The sequence below is a fragment of the Teleopsis dalmanni genome, chromosome 2 (assembly GCF_002237135.1).
Source record: "Teleopsis dalmanni isolate 2A chromosome 2, ASM223713v2, whole genome shotgun sequence".
NCBI classification, from domain to species: domain Eukaryota; kingdom Metazoa; phylum Arthropoda; class Insecta; order Diptera; family Diopsidae; genus Teleopsis; species Teleopsis dalmanni.
Window position 1 is genome coordinate 124188084 of NC_051847.1, and position 12368 is coordinate 124200451.

The following is a 12368-nucleotide window of genomic DNA, read 5'->3' on the forward strand; positions in this document are numbered from 1 at the left end:
AAACTATAATTCAAAGAACACATATATTTAAGTAAAAAGGTGTACTAACTTTTCTGGTTTTTTTTTTTCAACTTTTAAAATTGTTGGCGATTTTATGGGTGGCTTTGTGTCTCTATATATAAGTTGTCTGTGCTATAGTAGTGTAGACACTTTAGTTACTTTATTAATTTGAGAGGTATTCCAATTTGTTTTTGCCATCTGTAATTTTGATATCCTACTTAACTCCAATAGTATTCTGCAAAAAGTGGTATATTTGTCTATAGATAACAACTTAAAACGTAATAGTGTAACAACATACCGACCCATAGAATATCGCAATATTTTCTATAACAGCTCAATAATCTATTACATTTCAAAAAAAAAAAAATTCTATGAACTGTAAATCTTAACTTAGTGATAAAACCGATGTTGGAAATTGCGAAATCTATTCTATTATATCAACTACTATATTTTATATAATGATATATTTACACATCTTTTTAGGAGTTTCTGAGTATCTGAGTAAGATTGTACATGGAAAAAAAATTAGACTTACGATATCGTAGGCCCTTCCTCTTTATGTGGTGGCTTTTGTGGTGTACATTTCAAATGAAAACAAACATTGTTAAGCTGTATTAGTCCATTTCCATCAATATCTATGGGCTTCTCTTCTTCTACCACATCCTTGTCGGGATCAATTTGGTGAGTACTAGTTATTCTACACTGATCTAGATCGCTTATTTGAATGATTCCATGTTTTTCATGTAAAACATCGTTTAACTCTACAGCGAACCGAGCGACATTTTGTCGACGTACCTTTTCTTTTGAAATTTTTCGCAAATATTGTATTTTAGTTAGAAATTTCGATCGTTTCAAATTCATTTCGCTTGATTGATATTGATAATGAATAAAGGTTAAGAAATATACATAGGAGTTAATTTTATGCTTCCAGAAATTTAAATTTTTCTTAAATATGCTAAGTGTAACAGATTTGTAGCAGGTACTTTCCAAGACTATTTCTAAATTTTACACTATTTTTGGATATATTTCTTAAATCTAAATTTTGTGTTATAATTTATTACCTCATTGTCAAATTTAAATAACATATGATTAAAAAAAAAAGTTAAATTCTTTATGATTTACGATTAATATTTGATATAAAAAATGACTAATTTTACATATTCAAAACACTGAAATTATAGTAGCTATCAATCGTTTTGAGCACTTGTTCCATTTCTGGTCGATAATGTGGGCTTTCCGCTATACAATCAAGACCTAATAATATAGTGCGTTTACATATCTCTAGTTCACCTGGTAGGGCTGGCACATTTTTATCTATCAGATTCTCGACTTGGTGTTCGGCATTGGCAAACAATCTACGGATGTGTTCCGTAAGTAAAACATTGGCACGGTTTTTATCATAAGCACGTAGCCCAGTAAATGCTTCAAGCAGCACTACACCAAAACTGTACGTGTCTACTTGAGTGCTGAGTTTTTTAGAATGTAAGAATTCCGGTGGTAAATAAGGTTTGGTACCAAAAACTTTTGTTACTTCAACGGCTGAATTAATAGCATTTGGTCCTTCACGTGCCAAACCAAAATCACCAATTTTTGGATGTAAGCACTGATCGAGCAGTACATTCGCTGGTTTTATATCTCCATGTATGAGTGGCTTATCCCGGAATGTATGTAAATAATTGATACCTCTAAAAATAAAAACGGTTTAATAATAGGTTAAGGAAAGAGTAAAATATTCACTCACCTTGCAGTACCCAAACATATATTAATGCGTTGCTGCCAATTGAGTGGTGTAATCTTTTTCGAATTTAAGCGTTGTTCCAATGAACCCCCTTTCATAAGTTGATATACTAAACAAGGTTTTTCGCCTTTTATGCTATAGCCATACAATGGCAAAACATTATCATGACGACACGAATTTAAATATTTTAATTCATTGAGACTCTGTTGAATTTGCACTTTAACATTTTCACGTTCATTGGAACCTCGGTAATGTATTAATTTTATAGCAACATCTGTGTGTTTCCAATAACCGCGAAATACAGTACCAAAACCGCCTTTACCCAGAATGAATTGTTCGCTCCAATTATTTGTGGCTTCCGTAAGTTCATGATAGTTGATCTCTAGTATGGAACTGGCATACTCCTTAACATTACGCTCGCTTAAATAATTTGATTGTTGTTGCTCTTGTTGCTCGAGATGTCCATTTGAAGTTGAGTAGGCAGATGTGCTATTATTGTTATCACTTGTTTCTAAGTTATTCGAGTTGCTTACACCTGAGGAACTACTGCAGTTGAGAATCTTTTTGGAATGATCATTTGAATTTGTTCTATCTTGTGCCATAAGCACGCTTAAAACAGGTTGGCTGTTAGGTATCAGTATATGATATTTTCGCTCCACAAAATCCTTTAGTAAACGCATAGCTTGAAAAAGCTTTTGTCTAAAAAATTCAAACATTTATAAATACAAATTATGAGAGTTTTATACATATTAATAATAATAAAAAACCAAAATACAAAATACAATGATACAGTAAAGAGAAAAAAATCGATTCATTTAATATTTTTATATACATTTAAGTAACTACAGTCTGTAGTAGTCTATCAAACAATCATTAATATTATATTAAAAACTTCGTGTTACTTTTTATACTAAAAAACTTTTCTGCTAAGAATTCACTAATATTTCCAAAATTTAATTATTTGCTATAACGTTTATTTTATTTAGATTAAATTGCTCCAAAAAACCTAAAATTGATTATAATACTTTATTTAAATATATATGTATAATAAATATATATATTGCTACACACGTCATAGCATCTAATTTAGTATATTGTATAAATTCTATTTAAAAAAAATATACAATGCTATCAGCTTCAATTTCTTAATGATGTTTTGAGTGTGTGTTGATAGAGGTAATCGGTATTTGATGGTCTGAAGACCCAAGTCGCCTCGAACAATTTCATCTCGCTATCTATATATCATTTTAGCGAAACTTAAACCTGACCAAAAAATATATATATAAAGCGGATATAATAATGACTAATGTGGGAAAAAATTTGTAAAAATGTATATAATATTGATGTATAAAAATGTTTAAACGTATAAAATAAATAGGAAATAAGAAAGAAGTCTGAAAAATTTGTGTTCAGATTATTGAGGTACTATTTTCTTGCTTTACCCGGATTATAGAGATTACAAAGAAAATTTGTCCGAACTACTGCGATGTTTGGATGATTCAATTTCAGAATTATTGAGAGTTTACTGTACACATATATACAGTAAATATAATTCTCAGGTCTTATTCATCTTAAATTCTAATTTCTACGAAATCTACACATTCAATTTAAGTGAATAAAGTACTTAATTTATGACTGTGTATGTTTGATATAAAATTAATATTATATTAATAATATATTAATAATTAAATAACAATAATATATTAATATATTAAATATTATATTAATATATTAATAATAAAAGTTTAAATTTTCTTTTTATGTAAAAAATATTGAAATGTATTTTTGGGTTTCACCCCAAATCGTACTGTGGATCTGACAAATGTATTGTATTTTATAACGACCAATATGTTTTAACAATAATAACAGAGCTTCAAACAATTATTACAATATTCAGAGGAATTTGTTTTACAAAATTTTAATTAAACTAGATATTCCTCTTTTATAAGTATATTGTCTATATACTTATGTGTATTTGAATAATTTCTTAAGAAATTACTTTATGTGTTTTGTGAGTATATATATACATACATACATATTTAACTCGTCATACCTCTTTAAGATAACGAAGAGTTCAGTTACTGTATGATTATATTGTCCCCCCCAAATTTTGAGAAATTCATCAATAGGGGAATTTCCCAGTGTTTGTTGACGACGTATGCTCTATAAATATAAAATATAATTACAGAAAAAACCAACTATATTGCTCTTAATTTATATATTTATTTACCTGCATTTCAGCCGTTTTAAGACTTACGGCTGTGGCGAGTTGGTTCCAAACATTTAACTCATCCAAATGGTCGCACAGAAGTTGTCGCTGCGATGGTGGCAGTTCATAAATGTACATATTCTCCCTACCATGTCCACTGCTGCTGCTGCTGCTGACCAATGAATTTGACATTTGAACAATTATAGCAATAAAATTTTGGAATTTAATATAAAATGACTCATAAAATAATTTAATTTAATTTCAACGCATTTAGAGATATAAAACCACAAGAAAAACAAAAAAAAATTTTAACTCAATGATCTGCAACAAAACATTAAAAACAACTCAACACAAACAAATCAAATTCATTGCACTTAATTACGAGTTTAACTGGTGCGACAGCGAGAGTACAGGAAATTACGCAGCGTTGTTTAAAAAAGTATTGCTTTAAAAGGTAAATTATCAACAAATGAAACATTATACGGGTATTCAGCATGTATGTGCATCATTGCAAACTCAAATAATCGTGAACACACTTTGTGCATATTAGTCTTGAAAATATTTAGAACAGCTGATTTTTGTTTACGTATTTATTTGCTTGTAAAACATAACTCAGATTTGATATGCATAATTTCAACAAATGCAAAGAACAAGTGAAAAACAGAATACATTGACATTGTCTGACATTGATGCACGTAAAGTAAATAAAAAACAATTGCACAAAATCATTAAATTACAAAATAAAATCAAAACAAACTTAACGGTTTCGCTGAAGTATTGCCCAGCGAACAGTAAAAAAAGTAGTATCATTCACAATAGAGTCTGAAAATCAAATATGCAAGAGGTAATTGGTGTTGAAAATATGGTCTTGAATATTGTCTTGCAAATCAAGTGCAGAATTATAAGAAAACGAATTGTTTTTGTAAAATCAAATAAATTTGCACATGCAACGATGCACAGACATCTTGAATACCCCTTAAAGGAAAATTCAACTAATTAATAGAATAGAATATTTAAAGTAGGCGATAATAGATAGATATTTGTAAATTTCTTTTGATTTCGATGGCCATAAATGTATTAATCTAATATCGATTCCGATATCGATTATTGCTATATTATATTATAAATATTGATATTAATAATATTGATAAAAATATTTACTTTACTCGAATTTTTATAGCACAATTATGCACTCATAAAAATATTTTGTATGTATTATTAATAATAATAGTATGTCATGAAAAACTAGTGAAATTATTTTTTATTGTTATAAATAATGTTAATTTCACTCTTAAAATACTTATTCTAATTATAAGTTATAATATGCTATAATTTTGCTACATTTTTAGTTAAACAAAAGTAAATACTATTTTTTTAAGTTGCAAGGGAACTCTCAACGCAAGGCAAAACATCTGTTTGCTGACATAAGTTCAGTCACACAAATCAATTAAATTGAAATTTTATACACAAGCATATTTACATGGTGTATATAACAGTTGGTTTTGTATAATTACCGTGCACAGTGTGCAAACCACTTTTATTATACATGAAGATGCTACTTTGTGCGTTGCCATTTTTTGCATGCGGTAGAATAATACGTGGCTTTGGACGTGGTTCGAAAGAGTTGGGCATACCCACAGGTAACGATTACATTATATTTTTACCATTTTATCATTTAAAATAAAATTAAATGTAATTTATTTTTAGCAAATTATCCCCTCGAAGTTGTAAAATCTTTGCCTACAAGTTGTCAGAACGGCATTTATTATGGTTGGGCTAACGTAGATAACGGAGAGGTTTATAAAATGGTAATGAGTATAGGTTGGAATCCGTACTATGACAACAAGGAAAGGAGTATGGTAAGTTAAGCTTCCATAAATTAGGTTTCAATTAATGATATAGTCAATTAATTAAATGTTTTAAGTGTATATAATTGCATTTATCACATGCCTAGCGACCTTAATTGTGGTCGACGTAATAAAGAAAACTATTGTGTAATTACTGAAATTAATATGAAATTTGAACATTCAGATTGATTTGAAGTTCATTGGGTTGCACAGGAATGTGGTTGCAATCATTTCCTGCTGATGCTATCAGTTTAACTTTTGTACTTATTTAAAATAAATATAATATGTACATAAAATGCATATTATATTTTATCAAATTGCTACAGATTTGGAGATAGTGTTATATGTATGTTTTAATTTGAAAAGTATACACAACTGTTTTTGATTGATTATTTTAACGTAACGTATATTATAGATGATTAATATCTATCTGAATATGACTAAAACTAAGTTTCAAGTATCTTGTGAGTAATGAAAAATAATTAGAAATTCTTTTTTTCCGTAAAACAGCTTATCTTTAATAAATAATGAATGAGATAAAGAGATTTAAATCTGTTGAGTTCAATTATTATTTACATATATATTTATAAATTCATATTTTTAGGGTTGTCATGGGGTTTTAAAAATTTTTAATGCTTATACAATAGAAGATATATATATGCTCTTATATAGTAAGTTTTGGATTTTATATTTATTATTATTTTTTTTTTTCATTAAGTCGACATCCGCTAGCTTGTTTATCATTTTAATTGTAATTAATAAATTTTTTAAATACTAAAATTATTAGAATATTAATCTAGTCAATGTTAAGTTTTAATTTCCTTATTTATATAAATTATTTTCATATATTTTATATTTACTATTTGTTGAGTCTATCTAAATTTTTCCTGATCCTGAATCATTTTACATATATAGTTGTATACTTTTTCTTTAAATGCTTTTGTATTATTAAGTCCATTTTTAGTTTTGTATAGTTATGTATTTAGTTATGGTAATTTGTTAAAAACGGCTAAGGAAAAAGGTAGCTTTTGTATAAGAAATCGAATGAGGGAAAACATAACTATATATATTTTATCATTATTTATTCATCTAAAAATTTAGATGATTTTGATCTTACTCTTTTATTGATCTTTCTCTGTCATCACATATCCATTTCTGTGCAAAGTCGAATTAGTGTGCATATAGCAGATAGCGATTGATGTGTTTATCTTTACAATTAAATATTTTTGGTTCCGCATCTTTGGTTTGCAAATCCCTTTTACAAGCTTCGATGAATTTACAAAATTCAATTTAAAACTAATTCACTTTCTTAAAATATAGAATAATATTTCTATTTTTTTTAATATCAAATATTCAATAATATAATTAATAACATCAAATAATATCATTTACTATTATAATATGCTAAATATCTAATTTGAATATTTGAAACTAAACATCGACGAACTGTACATTTCATTGGTTTTTCTTTGGCTCCTTTATGTTTAATCTAAAGATTTGAATATATATATAAACAAAAATGAACATATATTTCACATTTTTTTAATTTTTCCAAATATATCAATATTAAACTTTCTATAAAACTTGAAACCGAGAAAATTGGCTGGAAATCGGTTTATATGATGAATAAATGAATGATGATGCATCCTAAACTGCAAACCTCGGGATAGATGTGAGATCTCTATATTTATATATACATTAATGTTTGTTTCAAAATCAACTAGATTTGAAAGTTTTCACTCTTGACGCAATAGTCTATATTCAAGAACTTGTGAGGCATCAAACTATGTCATAGCTACAATTTTAGGGACTGAGGACTTGTATTGAATTTACGATTTTTCCTTAATAAAATATTTTATTTAAAAATTAAAAATTATTTTCAATTATTATTTATAAATAATGTACTTTTACTGTACTCAACGTATTTCATTTTATTTTAAAATGTTTTTCGTCAGTATTTTGATTTCGTTGTTTAAGTATTTAGGTTTCTATGCCTTCACATAGGTTAGCTTCAATTAAAATCCCATCCTTTCTCAAACCACTCTTGTTCCCAAACAATCCTTTCCCGTTTCTAACTTCTGTGTATAATGTATATATATAACTCTTGTATATTTATTTGTAATTCTTTTCACGTTATCTGCTATATAGATCTCCACATGTTACCACTTCAACAATAACTTCGTAGATATATACACATGAATGTGACCAATAATAATAAAAAGAAATTTAACAATAAATTTTATAAAATTAATTTAATTCTCAATTTAGTATATGTTTTACTCTTCTTTTAATATAATCAAATTAATAAAAGAATTAATATATATATGAACAATGTAATTTATGATTATAAACAATATTTTTATCTGAAGAATGTCGTGTATTTCAATATTAACTTTGATTTTGATTTGTTTTATAATGATTTGACAATTTTTAAAAGTCCAAACGTCATAAATATTATCTTTTCTTATCAGAATATTTATATTACGCGTATTAATAGATTATGTATAAATGAAGGTCACATATAAACTTTCACTATACGTATTGCTCTCTCCATATGTACATATAATAACTACATATATTTTTTTTAGAATAATTATACATATATCCTTTGTTATTTCCAGGAAACACATATATTACATGATTTCAATTGTGATTTATATGACCGCATGCTTAAAGTATGTATAGTTGGTTACTTAAGGCCGGAGTCCAATTTTAAATCGATTGAAGACTTAATAGCAGCCATACAAAATGATATAAAAGAAGCTAATGAGTTATTGGAGTGCAGTGAAGAAAATATGAGTTTAAAAGATTCAAGTTATTTCAAAGCCAATGCAACCAACGGTGATGATAAAAAACATCTTTCAAATGGTCATACAGAGTCTAATGGTTCCTAATGTTTATGTTCAGAACACCTAGCTCCTTTACAGCTATTTTATTTATTTTACGTGATTTGATTTTTTTTATTTGCTTAATTTTACTACAATAATTTTACAGTAAGTATAGTTATTTTTTTTTTTTTTCGTAGTACAATTTTGCAAACTTAAGTGTTTATTTTACGAAGATATATCTAGAAAAGTATTTTGATCTTGCAATACATATCTGATATGTACTTAATTTTCGATATAATCATTTTTTTTTTGGTTTTATAAATAAACACTAAAAATATTAAGAAATACTAACATAATATACTTTTTATTTAACAATTTCTTTAAATTGTTTTAATTTACACATATACACTGTAATGAACAAAATGTACATTCGAATCAATTATGCTTAATGTATGCACATAAAATATAATGATATATGTATGTATAAGATGTTAAATATATATTTTATCGTTAATGTTTAAAAAATTATATTGCAATATAAATATTTATTTTAACCAATTGTTTAAATAAGTTTGGAAAAGAAGATATCGATTAACCATTCATTATGTTAATTATTCAAATGTATGTTAATTGCAAAAACTGTGCCATGTTATAAAGACTGAATGTTGGAATTCATCCAATAACTATAAAGAGCATTATATCTTGCGCGGCTGAGTTAGGACTTTTTGGTAAAGTTGTTGATTGTGATAAATAATAATAGTAATGGTTTTTGTCTATTATTAACGTGAAAAAGTTTTAGTTTTGGTTTTCATTTATATTCTAACTTTTGTTAGAACATCAAAGTTTCGAATCTTGCAAGCATTTCTCGATATTACATTCAAAAATCTTAGAACTTTAGCTAAATCAGTTCTGTTTGATATAGGTAATCGTCTAAAATCTATAAATTAACGAAGAAAACTAAGCTTTATGCGATTGTGATATTATCTTTCATTAAACTTGCCTTTCAAATGAGGAGTTATATGTAACAATCAAGCCCTCTCTCTCTATTACTATTATATTTTAAAAAATTATGGTCTAACACAATTTTATAAATTTTTTTACTATATGTTAATCGTCACATTTTTGACAACTTCTAATAAGATTATAACCAGGGCTTCGAACAGGAGTTTTTTCCGTTCCGGTTTAAAAGAAAAAAAATATATCGGTTTCCGTTCCTGCAAAAATATCGGTTTTTTTAGGTTTTTGGTTCGTTTCCGGTTCGAAATCCGATGTATATTGGTTCGGTTCCGCTTTTCGTTCGTTGTTTTTTTTGGTTCGGTTGCGGTTTGAGACCCTGATTATAACTATAAGTTAACAAACGAGTATCCTAACTCTACTTTCAAATGCATTACAAATTACAATATAGGGGCATGTATACAATTTCAAGTAATCTTTAATGTGTCTTTCATGTGGTTCCAGTCCGAGTTTAATGGATTGGGTCAGCATTTTTGTTTGTTAATGTTTAGAAAAATATTATTCAGTATTTTTTATACTAGGTGTAATCAATTTTTAAGATAGTCAAAAAGTTCTATTGGGCTTTTATGATAATATTAAATTACAGTATTATTTCCGAATGTAAAGTTGACAATATGATTGTACAAGTATCGGACTTAAATATGGCATACAGAAAATTATGTGAATGTTTTTTGTAATACGCCTATATGTATATATAAATGAATAAAATTAATCGTTATTTACACTTATAGTGTTAGTTTATAGAGAGGACTCTACGTTTAAGTTAAAATTTGATGCAAGTGGATGACGGATTTAATGAATAGGTCTGCAATGATGTATCTTATCAAAAGCAGGTATTAGAGAGTGATTTGTATGCTCAAATGTATATTTTATATATTTAATTAATATACTTCTTGTATAATTAATAATTCCGTAATTCCACCAAAACAATACTGTTGAGACCAAATGAGGTATTAATGATTAAGAAAATGGATGTGAATTTGTTGAAAGCTTCATGTTAAAAAGAGTAATTCATATTAATAATTATAAAGATTTAAATTAAGTTTCTACTTTAGGAAAGTATAATCATGAATTTTACATTATTACAAAAAGAAAATGTTTCAGTCATTGCATCCATCCAATAAGAACTATAGATGACTTGTTATAATATATAGCACAACAATATATAAAAGTATCATACTGATTTGATTAACATACATATGAATGACAAAAGGTAATTAGCTGTTGATTAAAGCAACTTTAACACCAATATTTTGTTTTGATAATTATATTCCAAATCATATCCATATTGTTTATATCATTTTCTTCACAGTTAAGTGTGGTGGTTCTAATATGCGTTCAAACTGTTATCGTATTCTTTGTAGTCTACCTTCTATAAATATTCATACTGTCATATCTTCTAGAGGGGACTGCATAATTTTTACTTTAAATGGGAACTGATTATTACCGTAAACTTTCATCATTACTTTATAGGCAATACATAATGTTACAAAATATAGTTCTTTCTGTACTAGTGCATTATAATCCTCTTGACTTGTTGTTTAAGAAGTAAATGATTATATTATATAATAATAATAATGTATATACGAAGAAAATAACAATACATATAATTATTAATATTTGGAACGGGCATATACTTTATTATTTATTTTATTTTTTTTTATATTTTAATTAAATTTTTCAAAATTTTTAATTATATAAATTATTTAGATATCTTTTTTATTTAGGTGCTTGTGTGTATAAATATATTCCATAGTCATTAATTGAAAACTTAATTATAAATATATATTATATATATACTTAATATTATATACTTATTATATTATACTTAATATTGTAAAAATTCAAACCTGAAGTCAGTGCTATATTTCACTACGTTAAAATTATTTTATATAATTTTTAAATATTTTTCAAAAGATATACATATAATTATAATATTTTATTTATGGATCATAAACTATTTAAATAACATCTAAACTTTTATATTAAATATTACAGAGATATATGTTTCCTAATCGTGTCTTCAAGCTTTTTATTTGAATATAAATATTTATATACATCTGCTCCCCGCTAGTCCAAATTTCCGGCAGTTCAGATTTTATCGTTATCTAAACAAATTAAAAATACAATATGCAATATATTTATTATGTGCCTTGTATAATCCAGATCGATCATTGATTCACTAATCCGGATGTCATGTTGTAAACATCTCTTCGCGATAGTTTAGTGAAATCAGACACATTTATAGGTTATGTGCATACCTATATACTATGTTTGATATTTGCTTATACAATTTATTTCGCTTTTTATCATTTGGGTTAGTTTATCAAGTGTGAATTATTTTTCTGTTTTTATTTAGTTACCGTTGTTAAAATAAATATATTAGAGTTTATATTCATAAGGTTCTCAAAATCCGTTTTGGCTCCCAATTTGAATGGATTTGGATTAGTGGGGTTCTGCTCTATAATAAAGTTTTCCACCATTATGTTGTTTGAATATACTCAATTCGAACTCAAACATTTGGATCGAACATGTTCGAAACTATTATGCTTTGTTCAAACAAATGCTCAAACACAATATGCTGTTCCATACGTTTAAGCGGCTTGCTGTATTCGAGCACAAACATCATACTTTAAATGTTCAAAATGTTCGAAGCTTTATTATTTGAATATTTCAAATAATATGAAACTCACATTTATACAGCTAATAATTTTAAAAGAAGCATAAATAAT

General features: G+C 26.6%; 2 protein-coding genes across 3 annotated transcripts; one reads left to right on the forward strand and one right to left on the reverse strand.

The window, feature by feature from the left end:
• Positions 1 to 1089: 1089 nt before the first annotated feature.
• On the reverse strand, positions 1090 to 4157 carry LOC119679727 (serine/threonine-protein kinase pelle-like). The gene is made up of 4 exons (XM_038092228.1): positions 3969 to 4157; positions 3792 to 3901; positions 1742 to 2437; positions 1090 to 1685 (listed from the first exon to the last, which is right to left on the reverse strand). Exons 1-4 carry the CDS (start codon positions 4137 to 4139, stop codon positions 1154 to 1156), a joined length of 1509 nt encoding a protein of 502 aa, XP_037948156.1. The 5' UTR covers positions 4140 to 4157; the 3' UTR covers positions 1090 to 1153.
• Positions 4158 to 4312: 155 nt separating this feature from the next.
• Positions 4313 to 8929, forward strand: LOC119679728 (putative riboflavin kinase). Of its 2 annotated transcripts, XM_038092230.1 has the most exons (4): positions 4313 to 4401; positions 5327 to 5587; positions 5655 to 5806; positions 8416 to 8929. In XM_038092230.1, exons 2-4 carry the CDS (start codon positions 5494 to 5496, stop codon positions 8686 to 8688), a joined length of 519 nt encoding a protein of 172 aa, XP_037948158.1. In that variant the 5' UTR covers positions 4313 to 4401; positions 5327 to 5493; the 3' UTR covers positions 8689 to 8929. The 2 variants fall into 2 exon arrangements, with proteins under 2 accessions (XP_037948158.1, XP_037948157.1); XM_038092229.1 differs by lacking the exon at positions 4313 to 4401 and having other exon boundaries at positions 5264 to 5587.
• Positions 8930 to 12368: the final 3439 nt, after the last annotated feature.